General features: G+C 34.4%; 1 protein-coding gene and 1 long non-coding RNA gene across 6 annotated transcripts; one reads left to right on the plus strand and one right to left on the minus strand.

The window, feature by feature from the left end:
* Positions 1-3,034: 3,034 nt before the first annotated feature.
* On the minus strand, positions 3,035-20,595 carry LOC136225758 (homeobox protein knotted-1-like 4). Of its 4 annotated transcripts, none has more exons than XM_066013867.1 (8): positions 20,219-20,595; positions 19,984-20,087; positions 19,212-19,319; positions 18,076-18,570; positions 17,669-18,000; positions 17,468-17,514; positions 4,191-4,384; positions 3,035-3,191 (listed from the first exon to the last, which is right to left on the minus strand). In XM_066013867.1, the coding sequence occupies exons 6-8, from the start codon at positions 17,493-17,495 to the stop codon at positions 3,153-3,155; spliced, it is 261 nt and encodes an 86-aa protein (XP_065869939.1). In that variant the 5' UTR covers positions 17,496-17,514; positions 17,669-18,000; positions 18,076-18,570; positions 19,212-19,319; positions 19,984-20,087; positions 20,219-20,595; the 3' UTR covers positions 3,035-3,152. The 4 variants fall into 4 exon arrangements, 2 of the variants coding, with proteins under 2 accessions (XP_065869939.1, XP_065869938.1); XM_066013866.1 differs by lacking the exon at positions 3,035-3,191 and adding an exon at positions 3,741-4,129; XR_010687289.1 differs by lacking the exon at positions 3,035-3,191 and adding an exon at positions 3,748-4,129 and having other exon boundaries at positions 19,931-20,087.
* LOC136226810 (uncharacterized) lies at positions 9,244-12,512 on the plus strand. Of its 2 annotated transcripts, XR_010687870.1 has the most exons (5): positions 9,244-9,582; positions 9,861-10,086; positions 11,024-11,299; positions 11,790-11,932; positions 12,144-12,512. It is a non-coding gene; the product is annotated as an uncharacterized lncRNA (long non-coding RNA). The 2 variants fall into 2 exon arrangements; XR_010687869.1 differs by lacking the exon at positions 9,244-9,582 and having other exon boundaries at positions 9,748-10,086.
* Positions 20,596-21,712: the final 1,117 nt, after the last annotated feature.

The following is a 21,712-nucleotide window of genomic DNA, read 5'->3' on the forward strand; positions in this document are numbered from 1 at the left end:
GAATCTACTCAAAGAAGACTTTACCTCAAAGAGGAATCTGCCTCAAAGAAGATTTTATCTCAAAGAGGAATCTGCCTCAAAGAGGAATCTACATCAAAGAGTAATTTACCTCAGAGAGGAATCGACATTCAATTCAAATTGAATTTCAAGTGATTGGGGAGCAGGAATGATTGAATCTAGAAGGGTTCAGGATCAAAATCAAATCAAAAGCATCTTTTACGCTGAGCTTCCTGCAAAAAAGGAATCTACATTACAGAGGAATCTACCTGAAAGAGGAATTTACCTCAGACGAAGTAAGCCAGCTGCAGAAGAAAAAGCTAAAAAATGATTAAGACGAAAAAATGGAAAGGTTCGAACCATGGAAATCGTAAAAAAGCGTTGAGGTTCGATCGCAAAAGACGTTTGCGGGTTCGATTTTTTGTAAAGACAAAAATCGCAAAAACGTCGTAGGATCGATCCACACTCAAAATAGAAAAAACGCAAAAAAGGGCCAAGGTTCAAGTTCTGTTTAAAATCACAAAAAGCGGTTGAGGATCGTTTTTATTCGAAACGAAAAAGCAGTGGAGGCTCGAGTTCTGTTTAAAATCGCAAAAAGCGGTTGAGGATCGTTTTTATTCAAAACGAAAAAGCGATAAAGGCTCGAGTTTTGTTTGAAAATATTGAGGATCGTTTTTATTCGAAACGAAAAAGCGGTGGAGGCTCGAGTTCTGTCAAAAATCGCAAAAACGTCATAGGATCGATCCACACTCAAAATAGAAAAAACGCAAAAAAGGGACAAGGTTTAAGTTCTGTTTAAAATCACAAAAAGCGGTTGAGGATCGTTTTTATTCGAAACGAAAAAGGGGTGGAGGCTCGAGTTCTGTTTAAAATCGCAAAAAGCGGTTGAGGATCGTTTTTATTCAAAACGAAAAAGCGGTAGAGGCTCGAGTTTCGTTTGAAAATATTGAGGATCGTTTTTATTCGAAACGAAAAAGCGGTGGAGGCTTGAGTTCTGTCAAAAATCGCAAAAACGTCATAGGATCGATCCACACTCAAAATAGAAAAAACGCAAAAAAGGGCCAAGGTTCAAGATTCGTTCAAAATCGCAAAAAGCGGTTGAGGATCGTTTTTATTCAAAATGAAAAAGCGGTAGAGGCTTGAGTTTCGTTTGAATATATTGAGGATCGTTTTTATTCGAAATGAAAAAGCGGTGGAGGCTCGAGTTCTGTTTAAAATCGCAAAAAGCATTGAGGATCGTTTTTATTCAAAATGAAAAAACGGTAGAGATTCGAGTTTTGTTCGAACTCCCAAAAACCTCGAGGATCATTTTTATTCAAAACGAAAAAACACTGGAGGTTCGAGTTTTGTTCAAAATCGCAAAACGTTGAGGATCGTTTTTTCAAAACACAAAAACATTAGAGGTTCGAGTTTTGTTCGAACTCGTAAAAACCTCGAGGATCGTTTTTATTCAAAAAAACGCCAAAGGTCGGAAAAACGGTGAAGTTCGAACTGTTGGAAAAAACAGAAAACGCAAACTCCATTGAAGGTCGATTATTCCGAAACAAAAATCATCAAAAAAGCGTTGAAATTCGATGCTTTTCTTTTTTATTTCATCGGGAAAGAACCCGACTTTTCATTCATTTTTCCAAAAAACTTATTTCGTTCTTACTTCTTGTACGAAATCGATAATCCTGTCAGGGAGATTCATGCTACTATTTTTGAGAATCATTTCTCGAGCGGTTAAGAATATTTATTTTTCTCACTCTTATTTTGGAAAATAATCCGAAAATAACAGTGGGGAGCAATTGATATAACCAATACCCACGTACTCCATTATCGTCCTGGATAATTATACCCACATTCAGCATGATCGCATACCGATAGCTCACAGGTAACTTCCTCCTTTATTCCTATAAATAGGTTGAAAGCTGAAGAGGAAAATGTTGGCTTTGGAAGAGAGAAAAGAATACTATATTTTACGGTATCTGACTTAAGCATCGGAGCGGTTATGGGAAGACCGCTTCCCACACTGTAACAGGTTAATCCTCAAGGACGTTCAACCTTCATCCAAAGACGTTCAACCTTCATCCAGGAGGTTCGATCCTCAAGGAACGTCGGATGTCATCATCCTGATTGGAAGGACCGCCTTCCTTCAGAAGTTCAACGATTGATCTCACATTATACAAATTTATTATTTAGTTCAGGCTACAACACGTTCTATTCCACCGCTAGTGGAGCCTTCTTCTAATCCGACCAGTGTTTAGTAAATCCATCCAAGTGAGAATAATTTTCAATCTTTAGTTTCATAAATCTGAATGGGGAGGTGTAGACAGTGTGACCTATTAATCTACTAGTTTCATTGGTTAAACCCACAATGCCTTTTTTACAAAACTATGCAGCTCCTGTTAAATCGATAATGATGTCGACATTTTTAAACCCCGGAAAGAAGAGTTTGCTTTGAAGCTGGGAAGGAACATGGATTCAGATATCTCCTTCTCTTATTCGGGGAATCATCTTATCAGCGTTAGCAGCTTCCGATAATATGGTGTCCGGTCGAGTTCGTGGTTTCAGATTTATTCACACACCTGAACGTTTCTTACGATATCACACACTTTTCTTTTAAGTCTACCATTTGGATGGCATATTCTTAGCTCATGATGTTAACGCCCTCCTATATAGAATCAAGATTCTCCGCTAGGCGACATGAGGTTGCGTCCAAAAGCCTTGCTGCTGGGACTCTTGGACCTCCCCTTTTTCCATCATTCCCAAGATTGGATCCTTATTTACCTAACGAATACGGTGTGCATCTTCTTCGGTGGTTCTCTAAATCTCCATTGTGAGGAGTGCACTAGTGGAAGAAATTTTGATAGAACTGCTTAAATGAGTCATCACTGTATCAATCCATGTTCACCGCACCAATTGGATGTCATTAAATCCTAAAAGTCCACATATCAACTTGTAACTGTACAGAAGGAAGGTGAAAGGGGAGCGGTTTGTACGGCGAACCCGCTTCGATGCCTAGTCAGTTTATAGAGAAGACTCAAGGATGATCACAATCAGTAATGTCAGTTTAATGTAATAATGGATGAATATGTTTACCTCGAGTTGAGCTTACTTTGTTTATACTGATGTTTAGCTGTAGAAGACGATTACAGATCGTGGAGCAAGGTGGGTCAGGCGTCTCCTGTTGATAGGAGGGAGTGGACCCAGCACTACAAAAAAAATGGGTTTTTATAAGAGTGAAAAGCCTTATTAAAAGTCAAATTTTCCTTATTAGAAGCTTTTAATAAGGGAAATTCCCCCTTATCGACCCCTTAATAAATGCTTCCTTACTAAATATTTTTAATAAGGGAAATATTTTTTTTATAAGAGTATTTATAATAACTAAAATTTCTGTTATTAAAATTATTTATAATAAATAAAAATCTCATTATTAAAACTATTTATAATAATTAAAAATTCCCTTATTAAATCATAATATTTACTCTAATTAATGATATTTATTATTTGAACTAAAATTTCCAATAATAAAATAAATAAAAATTTGGATTGAATGGAGCTATGATAACATCAAATAATAATTGGTATGTCACTCCAAAGCAAATAAAAGCAAATCAGCAATATGACAAATAACATACGTATGTAGTGATATTGACCAAAATCTTCTACCAAATTATATTGGCTAATCGGAAAGCTACTGGCAGTCGTGGCAACTATATGGCATGCATACGAACGGACTTGGTCCGTCTGTACACAACCAAAAGAGAAGTTCATACTATTGAGAAAAATGGTAAAATCAAACCCAAAAATGAAAAAATCAGAAAAGAAAAGGCATAATTTCTTTGGTTTATGAACCAATTATTTATCTGCTTTAACTGCAAGCCTGTTTCCTGCACTAATTTTGTTTTGTCTTCCTCCTAAAAGAAAAGGAAAAATTCATGACTGAACAAAATAAAAGATTTCCTCCTTCCTGAACAAAAAGTTTGATCAACTACTGAACAAAAAATCATACTAATAGTTGGATATGGCCACATAAAATGCGATTGCCACCAAGCTTTTAAGAGAGAGAGGTGGTATCTCATGGCAATTTTCCAGCTCTTCTCTTTCTGAGAATTTCCTCCCTAATGTCCACAATCTTCTCTTTGTAATCCTAAATGCAGAACGCAGCTTAGCCACACTGTAACAATACCATTTTTTTTCTTGAATCTTACCTGTTTCAGTTCATGCTTCAATTCTTTCCTTACATGCTCCATCAATGACCTCTCACTTTCAGTGGGAACAAGTGGGCCAAATCCCATGCAATCTAGCCTGTCCATACTTCCATCGTACAAGTTGGCATCACAATCTTCCTGATCATCCTCATCCTCTGACATCGTGGCACCGGTGCCTTCACCCAATAATGCACCTGCAATGCATCATGATTAGGTTGTAAGCCTAGCAACTTCAATCTGTTACAGGATTCAAGTCCTGTTCTGTAAATAGAATTGGTCTTGTTCTGTTACAGAACTACTACAGTTTTGTAAACAGAATTGATCCTGTTTTTCGTTCACAATATAAAGACATAAAATTAATGTCATAACCAAGCATACATCAGAAGAAAATGATCCTTATTCTTTCACGGTAAACATGCTTTTGTACCTAAATATATTTGAAATGTTTCATTATCATATATGAGCTCATCTATTCTTATGACAAATGACTAACCTCACTGACAATTAAAGAAAATTTGAGCTATTATGTGCAGTGACCATCACGGAAAGTTATAGATCCTCCATCAAATTTAAAATTACATTTCTCATAGAAAAAATTCTTTAAGCAGAAGAAACCAACGGTTTGTATAATCCTCTCCCTGACCAGTATGCATTTTGAACTGGCAAAGAACACATATATTACTCTGTCTTGCTATTTTACTCCGGAGTCCAAAGAGTGGATCTAAAATGTTTGGTTAGCATTGAGAAACACTTGGTCATAGCTATTTGACCTTCTTTCCCCAATTAATAACAAATTTTCTCCCTCTTTCCCCAATTTTCTCAACAACCAGGACAAGCAAAAGGTAGGTGCAACCACAAGTAAATTTCTGCATCAGGGTATAGGCTCACAATTGCAAGATGTTTACCTCGATAGTCATGGGCGTGAAGACAAGCAAGTCAGTAAGGTTGAAAGCTAAAGAAGAGAGTTCTTATATACGAAGTGTTCTTTTGTCCACTTTGTGATTTAGTCTCAATCAAAGATCGCAACTTGGTGTTTATTGAGTTGGAAATATACTATTTATTCGGAAGTATGTGGTTATTTTTGTTTAGGTGATTCCTGGCCGATATGGATTTATTGCCCAGCTGAATGAAGGCCGGCACTTGAAGAAGAGACCTACTGAGTTCCGTGTTGACAAGGTCCTCTAGCCTTTTGACGGTAACAAGTTAAATTTCACTAAAGTTGGCCAAGAAGAGGTGATCTTTCAGTTTATAAGTATAATGACAGACAATTCTACTAGTTATCTAGATTTGCATCAAATGGCAAGGCATATTACAGATGAGTGTGATGACTTACATATACCATTTGAAGCCATATTATTTTTAGTGAGTTCATGTGAAATACAAGATTTTCAGATATTCATAGAGATATGAGTGGAGAATTAGTTGCCTCAAAAGCTACTTAGAACATCCGAAATTATGAAGAAACTATATATGAGAGAAAAAAGTAAAATGTGTAAATATGGAAGCATGACAATTGACGAAGTATGAGAAGCTACTATCATTACCTTAAACTCTAGAACACAAGCACGCATTCAACAATGTTCACTGAACATGCTCTACTTAGTTGTTATTTCGATAGAAATCTCTATTTAGAGACAAAATTGATAACAGATTAAGGGAAAAGCAACTGTTAGCTTAATAATAGCCTTATTACAGCTGACAGTGTTCCACTAGTAGCAGCTAGATCATCAATTATAATAGCATGTACATAAATGACCTATAGCTACGCCTTATTAGCCACGGTTGTCAATAAGAACCGTAGCTAAAGATCATTAGAGTCGGTTATTCAAATGACCGACTCCAATAAGGTTTTATTAGCCTCAATAATCCAAACAATAGGGTCGGTTTTGAATTAACCGGCGCCATTGAAGGGTGATTGGTGTTGGTTTCTTGTGTAACCAACGCTAATTAGCCTTTTAGAGTCGGTTATTAACATAACCGATCCTAATGACCTGATAATAAGAAAGAAATATATACGTTCTCTTTTCTTCTCTTTTGCGCAAACACACCTCTCTTTTCTTCTTGACCTATTTCCACTGTTTGAGTTCGTCTCTGTGCTGAGGGTGTGTTTGGTTCGTGTTCCGAGTCTAACAGAGGCACCAGAAAAGAGGTAAGTAATTAATCTGGGTTTTCTGCATTTGTAAAATCGTATGGGTTTAGCTTTCATTTGCAAGTAGCTTGTGCGGTGTGATGCGATGCTCTGCTTGTTGGGTTTGTTTGAAAGACTGTGTTGGATTTTGTTTGTTCGTGTTTTGGGTTTCATTTGAAAGGTTATGGGTTTTGTTTATTTTGTTTGTATTACGGGTTCCGATCATTCGTTCTGGGTTTGTTCATTCTGGGTTTCGTTCTGTGTTTTGTTTGTTTCTGGGTTTCGTTAGGTTTCTGGGTTGGTTCTGGGTTTTGTTTGTTTTCTGCTGCGAGGTTTGATTTATACCTAATTCATAGGGTGAGTAGTTATTTCTTTGATGTAAGTCTTGATTTCTTTGGTTTTTATTTCATAGGCAGTTAAAGAATTAAACATCAAGACCAAGAACTAAACATCAAGACCAAGAACTGGAAGGAGCTTCTTATAGATGAGTCATTCACTAGAGCTGACTTGATAACAATTGAGGTATTGGTGACTTTGAGATGCATTTCATCTGACTATGTTGAAGCATGTTACTAGGTTTTATAGTAAGCTAATCTGTCAAATTCATAAATTATATGCTTGCTTTCACTAAAACTTGTGAGAATTGAGTTAAAATGTCTTTAACTTAGTTCCTTTTTGTAATGTAAACCATAAATATCTCCAATAAAACAATTTTGATTATTGTTCAGGGCTTTATTACAATTAAATTAGATTCTCAATGCTTTAAGATTAAGCAATTTTAGACACAAACAGTGACAAGAATCTTGTTGGGCAACAACAACATAACAAAATGCAACTGAGAAACAGGTAGTAAATGTGCTTCTGTCATACTGATACTTTCAGCAACAAGACAAACAATAGATCTCCGAAATTTAAAGTAAACATTGTCCATATAAGTGTTTCAACAGACATTAGTGTCAAATTCTATTAACATGTCACTACAAGAAATTTGGTGTTTTATGACGATTATTTTTTCTACGAATATAATTTAGTCACCTATAATCACTTAACCATGACAAATTTTAACTTTCGTCATTATTTATAAATTTTTCATGACAAGTTTGAAAGGCGTCCCTATTTTTTTAAAATTTTGTCACTATTTGATACATTTGGTGACGATAAGTGAAAAATCGTAACTTATCCTTCTAGGGGAAACTTAAGTATAATAAATTGGGAGAGAAACTTTTTTCTTGACGAAATAATGATAATTGGTGACAAAATTATCGTCATAATAAGAAATATTTTTTATGACACTTTATATTCATCATAACATAAATTGAATAAATGGTGACAAATGAGATTTCATCATATATTATAATCTTTTGTTATATTATTTAAATATCGTCATGTATTTTAATGTTATTATGACGATCTATGAATTATCATCACCGTAATATTAACATAAATTTTTTAATAATTTAAAATTGGGAAAAGAATATATTTTTTTGAAAAAAGAATTTTAGTACATGATGATTTATTTTTTCATCAAGATAATATATTAATGACGATTTTTAATATTATCATTTATTATTATTTTATTGTAACCATATTTGTACATTGACCTATTATAATATTTGTATGACAATACGATAAATCCTCATAAAATAATGTTAATTGATGATATTTTTATATCGTCGTAGAATATAATATTAATCTTACTCACAATATATTTTGATTATTATTATTATCACGTTACTTATATTTTTCATATATAATAATATTTTTGTGGACAAAATATTTAGGTTTATGACAATTATGTTTAATTATAATTTTTTTAATATCATGTGTACTATTTTTCTTATATGATTAATTAAATTTTTGTTATCAAATTATATATAAAAAATAATCCTGCTATTTTATAGTGGATCATTAAAATAAAAAATATTCCTTTGTTTATCCAAAAAATATTCCTTCAAAAAATTATAGTGGGATAACTCCCGTAACAGAGTTTATGTAGAAACTTATAGGGTTAAGGTGTAAAAATACCTCTAATATTTTAGGTTAAGAGCAATTTTATCTCTAATGTCTAAAATTGTGCAATTTTACCACTAGCTTTTGTAGCCAATAGCAATTTTACCCCTAACGTTGATAATTTGTGTCAATTTAAGATACTATTATGAAACACATATATTTTTGTTCCTTATTTTGCACAAATTGCATATCAATTCGTTCGAAAAAGAATTTTATGTTTTTTTAATTGAATAATAGAATTGGAGATTAATATTTATAAATTCGGTGGATTTTTTTGAAGATTTTTGTCTAATTCGTATAAAAGACAGTATATTTTTTATTTTTTATATTTTTTTCACATCCAAACATATGTTTGTGATTTGTTACTGATAGATTACAGGTGTGAAGTGTAGATGACAAGATTCAGGACCGAGAACACAGTTTGATAAATTATTTCTCAAATTGATCCAATTTATCAACATTAGGGGTAAAATTGCACAATTTTAGACGTTAAAGGTAAAGTTGCTCATGACCCAAAACATTATGGATATTTTTACACCTTAACCCATACAAATATAATAAGATTTTTATTTTTATCATTATTATATTAAAATAATGTAATAGTTGAATTTAATTACTTGTTTTTTTTTTTTGGTAGAAACAGGAAAGAAAACAAACCAACACCGAGACAAAAGCTAACCCCAACTCTGTCCTCTAAAAGGAGAGAAGAAAGATAGATAGGAGGATCAGAAAGGGTGGAAACACCTAACATCCCCTCGTGCCCAGCCGCCGCCAAACAATCCGTAATTCGATTTTGTTCTCTGTAGATGTGGCTGAACTCTAAGGACTCAAAGGAGGAGCCAAGACTTCTTATTGCTTTGATAAGGTTCTGGCTACTAAGACAAAAAGCATGATTATTAGAGATCATACTAATAGCCTCCATATTATCAGACTCCACAGCAAGCCTTTTAATACCCAGATTTCTGGCAAGCTTGACTACAGAAAGAATACCCCAAAGTTCCGCTGAAAAGGATGAGCCCAAACCCAGGTTATGGGTGAATCCAGACAACCAGGCACCTCCCGCGTCCCTGAGCACGCCTCCAGCCGCGATCTTTCCATTGTTGAGACAGGAGCCATCTGTGTTCAACTTAACCACCCCATCCTTCGGCCTACACCACCCAACGAGTTGAACCTCTTTATTCTGGGTAGAATTGGCAAGGGGGTCCCCTTTGAAGCTCCCCGTAATAGTAAGGAGCTTTTTAGAGAAGAACTCGGGTAAGTTCTGAATAAAAACAGTCTCACCAAAGATCTCATCGTTTCTCCACTTCCAAAGGTGGTGACAGATAATAGCAAATAAAATATCTCCCTGCTCCATACTTGTTTTTTTTTTTTAGGATTCATATTTTATTTTTAATATATCTGTATTATATTACGGTTTACATTTAATATCTCCCTTTTTTGTTGCAAAAAAAAACACCTATTTATTCTTTTTTTATTAGGGTTATTCACGTTTCTCTGAAATCTCCCCTCTCTCTCTATTGCCCACCTCTCAGGACGAGAGCGATTTGAATGTTGCTTCCACCATCTCCACCAACTGGCCCATCGAACCATGTTCCCTCTCTCTTCTCTATTCTCAATTGCATTACACTCCCCTCCCGATTTTTGATTTTGTCGGTAGCCAGCAGTTTGATTCAAGGCCGTGTTTAAGGGAGCTTTTGTGGAAGCCAGCGCTAGGAGGGGATTGAGCGAAGGACACCATGGCTTGTACTGCCTATCAAGGTTGCTCTCCATTTGTTTATTCATCTATTTATTTCGTTTTTGTTTTCCACTTTATCTCCTCACCATGTTCGTGTAGAGTAAAATTTTAAGATGCTATAATCAAATTTTACATTTATATCTGAATTTTTTATAATTGAAGATGCAAATTCTTCAGGGTTAAGAGTTTAGTTTCCACAGTTCAGATTCACCCGCACTTACTAAGTGGTGCATTCTATGTTTATGCGTTTGGTGTTTTTTCTTTCCTAATGGGTGAGGTAACCTGGACTGGGTTCTCAATTTAATTGCTTAAGGTAATGAGAGTGAAATTTTTAGTTCATCTGTTGTTGTAAGCCAAACACTCTGCAGCTTTCACTCCTGGTCTGAGGGATCAGAATATGGTGTAAAAATAGGCTGCTTTTCATCAATAGTCTCAGGGATATGCCGACACTTGGGAAAGTAGTTAGAAAAATCACTGCCCACTCCTTTGGGGAAAACAAGTAGCAACTGGAAGCAAGCCAGGGAGTGAAAAGTAGGCAGGGGATTCAAAACATGGAGTTCCTCATTCCATCCAAATAGATGCATCTCGATGCGAACATTTCCATTTGCAGAACAACAGCAAGCCCGTCTCTTAGTTATGGTCCAACTGAACATTGGGTGTACTGTTTCGTACGGGTTTGGGCCCTTTACCTAGTTGCCGCCCTAGGAACCAGAGCATAAAATTCAAATTATATGATTGATTTAGACTGGAAGTGAAGCATTGAAATCTTCCTACCCAAGTTTTCTGTTGCAATTAATTTTAATCACATTAAGCTTTTTAAATCATTATCATGTTCACTTTACAATTAAACATGATGTGTTACATACATTCCCTGATACAGAAACATTTCTATGCATTGAGAAAGAGATATGCTACCACTCAACACTATTTATTCATATATATCCCTATCTTGGATTGCAGCTGGCAGCTTAGGCCAAGTTTACAAAGAACATGTGAAGTATTCTGGACAAATTGTGGCTGATAAGGATGCTGCAGGAGGGGCAGAATGCTAGGAGATTTAAAAACTTGTATACTAACAAAGATGATAGCCTTGTTCCTGATGTTTTTTGTCAAATTTTGATAATGGAATGGGTCGAGGAAGTAAAATTGAATGAGCAAGTTGCTATATAGAGACAAGGTCTGAAGGTTCTGGATCTAGTGAACATTTGTATACAAATTAAACCCATTGGAACTCAGGTATTTCTTTGTTCAATATCATTTGAGTGATGGCTTGTTCTGATTCTTTGGTTCCTCCTCTTTTTGTTCTGCTCCCCTCTAGCTCATAGATTGTCTATGTTTATATATCTGTTTGTTGGTTTTGATTTTTTTATATATTTGGAAATGGATTGAATGGGTATGAATTTTTGTTGTAGGACTCTAATTGCGTCCAAGATTTCGATACTTCACTTTGATTTAACTATGTACAACGAATAAGTATTTGAATGGATTTGTTAATTAGCATCTTTGTAAATGATGTTGTGTACAGGTCATTAGCTTTCTGGTAGAGATAAGCAAGAATGAATAAGTGTTTGATATAAATGGGATGGATTTGTCATTATGCTCCAAAGAAAGCATCTTAACTGTTACACATACTTTGTTTTGGTTTTGAATTGTTAAAGAAAAGAGTTTTAGAAGGCCATGAGATATTAATGTGTCCTACTTACAATTGGTATTTTTGAAACTACAGGTCAATCATATTGACATGAAGGTGAAGAATGCTTAGGTATCTATAGATGGTTTGAATCAAGCATGTGCTTACGAGTTTAACATTGGAATCTATAAGGTTAGATGATGAGGACCTAAGCAAGGTCAATCATCATTCTCTTATCTGTAAGTTCTCAATTTAATTGGGGTTGTAAGACTTGATGAGCCTAAAATCCATTTCTTCTATGTTCATTCTTATGTTTTCACAATATGCATCGTGTTTATTATGTTCTCATCATAAAAATGATTATATATTTATTTTTTTGTTCACTACTTTAATAGTTTTTTATGAAGTTTTATATATTGTGTTTGAAGCATAAAATATTTTACCATGCAGGATGGTGATTCATATTAGCATGGATGTATTTAGCAAAAAAGAGGTCTCAACTGGAGCATGACTAGCATGGCATTGTGCTGCAGTAATTTCTGGAGCATGGCTAGCATGGCATTGTGATGAAGTAATTTCTGACAGCGGACACACATATAGCATTAGAGACATGCACTTTTCCAAACAATATAGAGCCAAGGGTAGAAAGCGTCCATAGCAAAGGCTATTTGAACAAATTTGTAACCACATTAATTTTTAATGAGACATTGTATTGTCACAATATATATTAAATAAATGACAATTAGTATTTTGTTAGAGTAAGATAAGTTTCCATGATGAGTTTGTTGTCTCTATTTAATATTCTTCAGTGACAAATCAATGTTAAAGTGACAATAAATTTGATAGATATAATGTCATTAAAATTCTATAATTGTAGTTTAATAAAGATATCGTCACCTTAACTATATATTTCGATGACAATTTGAATTTTGTCATTTTAATATTTAGGTTTATGACAAAATTTAATTCAAGTGACAAAAAGGATGACATTTATAATGCCATTTTAACTCTATAATTTCAATCTTATATTAATATCGTCACCTTAACTATATGTTTAGATGACGGAATTTGAATAATGTCATTTAAATGTTTATATTTATGACAAAATGAGGTCTTACATGACAAATTATTTGTAATAACAATGACAAAATAAGCGTCACTAAAATAAAAGTGTATAGTGACTCATGTTTTTGTTCGTCATATAAAAGCAAATCATTTATGACAAAAAGAAATTTCATCACATGAGCCTTGGCGCAACGGTAAAACGTTGTTGTCGTGTGACCAGAGGTCACGGGTTCGAGTCTTAGGAGCGGCCTCTTGCCAATTAAATTGGCAAGAGAAGGCTTGCCCCCAATACACCCTTGTGGTGGGACCCCTCCCCGGACCCTCGCTCAGCGGGGACGCGTAATGCGATCGGGCCGCCCTTTTTTTTTTTTAGATACATAATACCACGCTCCTACCATGACGATCGCTATGACGATAAATTTTTGTCACCTATTATATATTGTGACGATAAACTATGTTTTCATGACAATTTGTGTGCGTCATACAAGACCGAATTTCTTGTAGTGATGCTCATAACAACATACAATATTGCAATGTAATCACAGAAGCATTACCTCTCTGTATACACTTGGATCTAAATTGCAATGTTTTTCTTATTTGCTTTCTTACTCTTGAAGAATTTTGTTCAAATTTGAAGTTTCATTTCAACACATTATATTTTAGTGAGATGTTAAAAAATAGTGTATAAAGTTGGCTTGAGCTCATTGGCATTGGCATTGGCATTTATGGATTTGGATATTTCCGGTCCATTCAGTGGAGATGTCATAGCCTTGTGATTGATTTCGATATTGAGATAACAAGGACACAAAAATTATAGGTTCTGCTGGTGAGACATTCCTTACTGATAACTAACTTGGTTTGGTGTAAGTAAGGTGTTTTTGAGCTAATTTAAAATGAAAATGCAGTTCCATCTGGAAAGGGGAAGATAGAAAAGCTCTGAATCGCTTATTGATTCATACGTATGGGTGGTATTAACATAGAATGTGACATTAATTGTGGAAACTGAGAAGTATGAATGAGGCAAGATATGGTTAGTGAAAGTCAAATATCATCGGCTTAAGGAACCTTGACTATTAACATGTATATCTGTGAAGTGTTGGCGTTCTCATTAACTATGTTGAGCATGTTTAATCTGATTCCGAAAGTGTTAATTATCATAGCCATAAAGCTTAAATTTCTTAGATTTTAAACTATTTGGGTAACCTAATGTTCATGAAAGAACTGAAAATTGTCAACAATTCGTTTGTTTTGCAGGCTGTTCAGCTTGGTAAATTTGATTACAGACTCTCAAATAAGCTGGACATGGATTTACAAAAGCTAAGATGCAGAAGGCGGGCATCTTATAAGACCAGTCTGGCAATCCTTACCAACACTTGGAATTTTCAATCCTAAAGGAAATAGCTACATTGGTGGCCACATAGGAGCCTTGGAGCTAGACCTTAGATAGTAGAAAGTGGGAGTACGCTGGAGTTGATCGCAGAGGAATATAGAACTACTAGAAGTACTGTTATGAGTCTTAATGCAATCGCGAATGATTCTTCTCTCTTAGCTGGCCAAGTTCTTGATGTTCCTCTTCAAGGTTTTCACTCTGCCATTTTCATTCTCTATTAATTTGCATTCATTCAAATAGGCTATGTTATCATATTCAGTTAAATTTGAAAGTTAGCTTTAGAAAAAAGAAAATTTTACATGTTCACATATTTGTTTATTTTCTTACTTTTATCAATATTTTGGAAAATATAAATATAAATATTATTATACATAGTTTGGTTTTCATTTTAGTTTTTTAATTTTATGAATATTTTAGGAACAACATCAGTAGAAACAGTAGTTATCTAACAAATTGAGCTACTTTTTATGGGTTCATTAAAAGCTTCATATGGTCTCTGCCTGCCCTACTTGTTTACTAACTTGTCTTCTTTCTGTTCTCACTTATTGAATTGTTTTAGTTTTACTCATCTGTGCTTCGGGTCCTATCCCAAAAAGCAGATTGACCCCAGAATTTAGCCACAGTTATCATTAAGCCTCTGAACTTATTTAAAATAATTTGTTGATCACTTGAATTTATTAAGTATTTATTAGTTTTCTACACTTTCTTACAATCTATTAATTTTTTTGACTTGTTTAAAGTGATATATATACATTTTAATTTTTCAAATCTTCTCTTGTTCGGCACATGGACTTAATCAGTTTTTTTTAGCCAAGTTAAAGAGCTTAATATTATGCCTATTATTATTAAATTCAATTTATACTTTTATAGGTTTTGAATTCATTTGTATATATTTATTTCTTAATATTCCATGAAATGATATTACATAGAAGTTGTTCAATTTTCATTGTCTATTAAATTAAAAGTTAAAAGAGGAACCATTAATGAACTAACTTAGTTTGATAATAGTGCATATCCAGTTTTGTATATAGAATAGAGAATTTATATATCCTTATTGTAGAATGGGTAAAATACCTAAAATCAAACCTAATTCTTGTAGTGGATTCAATGTTTAATATTTAAAGGTAAAGTATCCATGTCATGTTGGTGGAGCACAAACCAATCCTGTAGTGGTTCCTTTTCCAGAAGTGGTAAATAGAATTATAAAGTAATGATAATATAAAGTTGTGGTGTTAATGAATGGACAACTTGTAATTCCTCGGTGAGCAGCACCTCTGCAGATTACCCATTATTACTTAGTTGTGTGAAATGCAAGTGTAAAGCAGCTAACAATTGGACGTAAGTGTTCCGTTAGTTTGTTGAATGTGTTTTGAAAATAGTGGTGTCCTATATATAATATATATACAAATGGAAAATGAATATTTAATGATTTGGATTGTTCAGACTAGAATCTGAGCCACCAGGGGTTCCACCAGTAGCAAATCGGATCTGATAAAGTATTGCGTCCAAACAAGAAACAGCCAGGCAAGGTGAGTGGTACCCCAGAGCGGAAACCATGTTCTTCTGTTGATACAAAAATAGTCATGTGAATTGTGAAATGCTAGTGCAGATATACTTTGGGCAGAATCTAGTTTGGAAGGATGATAATAGTGAAGGAGGGAAGAAAAGGAACATAGTTAATGTGGGAAGATCCTGTTTTTATTCTGAAGCAAGTCCGGTCTGCAGCTGATGCTGTTGTTTGAACCTGGTGAGTCTCTGAAATATATAATATATCATGTTCTAGGTTTGAATCTGATATGCTTGCATTCTCTGGATGCTATTACGGTGGAGGAGAAAACGAACGGATAAATGTAGCTTGAGATCTACTCAACTTTGATTGGTTAATTTGTATTATATTCTTACCATGGTGCTAGTGTAGGTATGATGAGTTTGTAGAAATTGAATTAATTAGTTACAGTATATAGTTCCAGATTATGTGGTATGCGATTATAAACTACAGAACATGGATCTTTGTGCTTCTATATGGATACTATAAGGGTGTTGAGCTATCCATAGATAATGTGATTACAAAATATTTCTTTGACATGTACTTTATAATTAGCACTTAGTTTGATGATTAAATATATAAGATTAATTAAGATATACAAATAACAAGGTGTTCATGAAATGAATGTGCAAGTTTAACACGAAGCTACAGACAGCAGGAATGATAGCAGCAGCATTTGGAATGGCAAAAATGGATATTCATCTGATTTAGCAACAAGATACTTTGGAATGAGAGGACTTTGGGTTCTATGGACTCTTCAAACAGGAGGAGTATTCTGCATATGGTTAGGATGTGCTAATTCACTTCCAAAACTAGCGATTCTGTAAATGGCTCGTGTCCCTTATCATCTTCATAAGGTGTTCTGGTAGGATTTTGATTATTGATCAAATTTTGAAGCTCATTGAAATTTATTTTGATTAGGCCTAGTTATGTTTAACATCCCGTTGTATAGAGTAGTATGATAGAGTAGTAATGAGTATATCTCAGTTTTTTTGTGTGTTCGCAGTAATATACAACTGGTTAAATACTTGAAAATACTGTGAATTTGTGAATTTGTGAATATTGAATCAAAGATTGTATATATATAGCAGGTTAATTAATTACCCTATATTTGTGTACATTTTTATTGATTTTGTATTTAATTTCAGTAATACATCAGGATCAATTTCGATTATGGTAAACGACCAAGTAATTACAGTAATACAAAAAAAAAATAGAGTAGGTTTAATTTAAACCTGCTGATGTAAAATTGTTAAAAACAATAATATTAGACTCTAATATAATTGACATTAGTCACGGTTGCAGAACAACCAACTCTAATGATTAGAGTATTAGAGTCGGTCGTTACAACAACCGACTCTAATGCTCTTATCATTAGCCACAGTTCTTCTACAACCGACTCTAATGATCACAGTATTAGGGTCGGTTGTTATGAAAGACCGTGGCTAAAGACCTCTTTAGCCACAGTTTTTCGTAACAACCGTGGCTAAAACATAGAGCATTAGAGTCGGTTATATGTAAATACTGACTCTAATACCCCTTTGGCCACGGTCGAACAACTGTGGCTGAAGATGCCACGCATTTGCCACGCCTCCTTTGGTCACGGTCATACAACTGTGACTAATGACGATAAACGACCGTGGCCATAGGCCATTTCTGTACTAGTGTATATATAGTACGTACATGTATCTTAAGATATTCATTTCCACATTCAAACACATAAACTTTGGATATTCAAATACTAAATTCCAAGGAGAAAACGTTATAACTTACTAGTGAAATGCATGATGCTGATTTCCATGCTGGTTTTGCTTCAGCTCCTACAGTTAAGTAGACAAATTTCAGAGAAACTTGAGGAAAAATTTGCAGTGCAGAAACAAAATTAGCATCAATACTGCTTTCTTAGGGAAAGGTTCAATTTAGATTGAGATCCATTATGAAATTGAAAAGTGTCCAAGGCAAGGAACCACTTACTAAATAAAATTGCTGCCACTGCTCATTCATCTCGATTTTGCAGGAGATATGACTCTTAGATAGGCTTTGATTTAAAGAATTTGGCTACTGCTTCATAAAAAATTTCTTCCTCAAATGGCTTCGATACATATCCATCCATTCCACATTTCATGAATTCATCATATATGGCATACTAGCATGTATCACGTCCGCCGTCATGGCTAATACTAGTACGGCTAATACTGGTGCATTCTACTCTGCCTTTTATACCACTTCCTTCTGCTGCTAATTCACCATTTATATGCTCATTAGCTTGGCTCTCCATCATCCAGATACGACGTGTTGCCTCAAACCTGGACAGTAACAAGAATTTTCACAAAACCATGTTTAAGTTCAATGTTTCAAAACTCTAAATCCAGATAACTTACCCATCCATTTTTGGCATTTCAATATCCATAAAGCATGCATCGAAGTTGTGCGATAGTTGAAGCAACTTTAATGTTGTTTTTCCGCTGTCAGCACACTCCACATTCGCAACAAACTTCACTGCACCTGCAGCAACTCTGCCGTTTACCATATTGTCATCAACCACGAGAATTTTCTTACCGAAGAGCAGGCTCCGAAGGTAAGTAAATCCATTGGGATCATTTCTTTGCAGCCTCTTTTTCCCAATTCCCAGCACCTATTGAAGACATGCAGCCACCATACTAACATTCAAAGTTTTCATGATAGCTTTATCTACAAAACCTCCCTTAGCCTTATTAAATTCACCAGCCTTAAAATTGGTGGCAACAAGCATCATCTTGGGCAACTTAAACACGTGTCCGTTCTGTTTCCAGTCCATTAGCCGTGCACTTGTAATAGAATCCTTTGCAGAAATCCACAAGTCTTTCTCAACTAGAACTATATCTGACTGGCTAATGCTGCAAAAGTAAAACTGCATATATAAGGGCCCAATTCAAAGACAAGAAGCAATTGGGATCTTATTTTGAAGAAACTACTAACACCAACTATTGCACAATATAGAACTGCACATCAAGTGTTTAATTGAAACTATTGCAGATGGTATGTAATTGTACAATTTTCCACTGATAATTGATAGCTTATCATGCAAATCATAAAGTAAGTGAGGAATTTATCATACAATTATTTATTTGGGAAATTCAAAAGAAAAGTTCAGTCAGCCTGAATCCCGACAACAAAGCAGCAATCATACAAAGCTGCTAACTTTAGTTCTAGTCCATTATGAATCAAGATGCACAGTTCCAGACACATCTATGAAATTTAAAGAAAATTCATTTGATTTGGCAAATGTACTAACAAGGCTTATTTGGCTATGGTTATTGAAGTCACACAAGGAATAAGTAATAATGGGGTAAGGCAAGATAAAGCATAACTTGCTTGAGCTGCTCTTAAGTAGTAACATCAATAGCTAAAATAGTTTTACCGTGTAACTATAGTATCACAACACCTAATCAATGCCAAATTTTACTTATTTCGCAAAGCAGACGAAAATCATTGAATCATAGCTTATAAGTAATGGCTAAGAAGTTGAGAGGTTTACCAAAATCAATTAATTGTTTCCTTGGGAGGTGCAAGAACTCTACATATTCTCTGGTACCTTCATCACTCTTATAAAGTTGCAAGATAAGAGGACACCTAGTAACAACCCCTGCAACCACATTTTCATAGATTTTCTATTACTCCCATATGAACACAGAAAATCATGAAAAGAATATAAGCTAGCTAGAGTATCAATTAGTACCCTATTATCCACGATGCAAAATGTTTTTCCGGATATTGCTCTCTAAAACCCAAGACTTATCTAAACTCGATCAATTAGTATCCCATTATTCACATGACTAGAAAGCCATGAAACTGCTATATAAAACTTTATCTGCCTAACTTCTAAATCATAATTAGAACAAACATGAAAATTTTAAACCTAACAATAAATAATAACCAGAGCCACTTACTAAGCTTCCGGAGAAAAGATCAATAACTTCGAGAGTGGGGACATTATGAAGGATTTAGCTTAACCCATTTTTGACTACTATAGGAGGAGACATTATAGAAACGAATGTAATAGAGCACAGTGAGACATTCAAAAGATGAATTGAGCACAATAGAAACTAATATAATAGAGCACAAGACATTGAACCATCAAGGAAAATGTAAAGACCTCTCTGGCTTTTATCATGAATTAGCACATGGATAAGGTCAATAAATAAAGCACCAGTAAAAGCTACCAAGCCCTTAACACATTATCTAACAATGTTGTACCTATATTTCCAAGTAGCACAGGCAGCAGAACTCCCATATGTATAGAATAATACCTTGATGGCACTCTCAAACTTTGTTCTCATAGACATTCCGCCTCCAATGGTGCTCCAAAAGAACTAGCAGGCTTCTTTCTAGCCTGGACAGTTGCTCCTGAAATCTGTTCGTTAATGAAAAAAGCTTCAGAACATGACACTCCAAGAAGAACAATTACTCTAAAAGGGAGCAATAACCAACGGTGGCTGAAGGATAAATGTCATTTCTATTCCATAGAGAGACAGGGAGACTTACTTTGGAGAAATTTGAAACGTAACAACCAGACTCTGATACCATTGTCACCAAGACCCTTAAAGTGAAAGACATTGCGAAATAGTTGAACATGAGAGATGAGATGAGATAGTGCAGAACATAGCCCTACCACGAGGTTCAGACGAGCTAGCGCAGGTGAATTAGGGATTGAGAGCGGACGAACTACCGCAGGTGAATTAGGGATTGAGAGCATCTCGCAGGTGAATTAGGGATTGAGAGAAGAAGGTGAAGAGAGACCAAGAATGATTCATTTGCATCGATAGTGAATTAGGGATCCACTACCAATTAGGGATTTGGAGCAAAGAGCGGCTAATTTGGAGCAGAGGGCGGCTTTTGAATTTTTCGTCTGAAATTTTTGAGCAATTTAGGGGGGAAGCCAAATTTAAGAAGGGCGGTAAAAACTAAAAAAAATTGATCAGGGATTTATTTGTTTATATTATCATCAAATTTTTTAATAATAGATTTATTTATTATTATTAGAGTTTATAAGTACTTATATTTTCTAATATAAGTATTAAAAGTTTTTATTTTTTTGCTATCAAAACTTTTTAATAAGGGATTTATTTGTTATTATTATAATTAATAAGTATTTACTTTTTTTCTAATATCAATCTGAAGAGGTTTTAACTTTATTAAGAAAATAAAAATAAAAATATTTTAATTTTGAATGAATTAATAAGGGGAAATTTTAGTAAAATTTAATAAAAAAATATTTTGCTTGTTAATAATATAGTGATGGAATTTATCCTTATTATATGTGTGAAGAATATATTTTTAATAAGTATATTTGACATCCTTATTAAATTTTACTTATTAATACTCATTTTTCTTGCAGTGCAGATATCGGGACCTGATATCTCTTAAGGCCACTTGGTCCGAGATCTCCGAGGTTAGGTGCGATTGTGGCAATTACTGAATCCTTCAATGCGTCAAGCCAGGCTTCCCTAGTCAAACTTCTAGCATGCAGTCATTTCTAGTTGTACTTTAAACAAGAAAATGCTACATATTCTAACTTTAAAGAGTAGGTTCGGATTTCTACGAAATCCACATGACAAACTTATATTTGTCAGAGTATCTCCAACAGCCTCTTAAGTTGGCTCTTAAGTTAAAATTTGAGGAGGGAGAATGGAAATTCATCTTCAACAGCCTCTTAGTGACTCCTCAAATCACTAAGAGCCTCTCCATCCTCTCTATTAATAGAGAACCTCTCTCCACCTCTTAGTGCCTCCTAACTTCATTTTTTATTAATAATTTATTATTGATGTGTCTCTCTCCACACACTATTGGTAATGTAACAATAAAATAATAAATAAGAAGTGAATATAAGGAGCATTATTGGAGATGATATATTTTAGTCACTCTTAAATCACTAAGAGTCAATTATTTATATTATTTTTAGAGAGCTCACTAAGAGTCTCTTGGAGATGCTCTCACATAACAGTATTAAATAGATTAGATAGATAGTCATCTATATTT

This window comes from Euphorbia lathyris, chromosome 4, assembly GCF_963576675.1.
Source record: "Euphorbia lathyris chromosome 4, ddEupLath1.1, whole genome shotgun sequence".
NCBI lineage: Eukaryota > Viridiplantae > Streptophyta > Magnoliopsida > Malpighiales > Euphorbiaceae > Euphorbia > Euphorbia lathyris.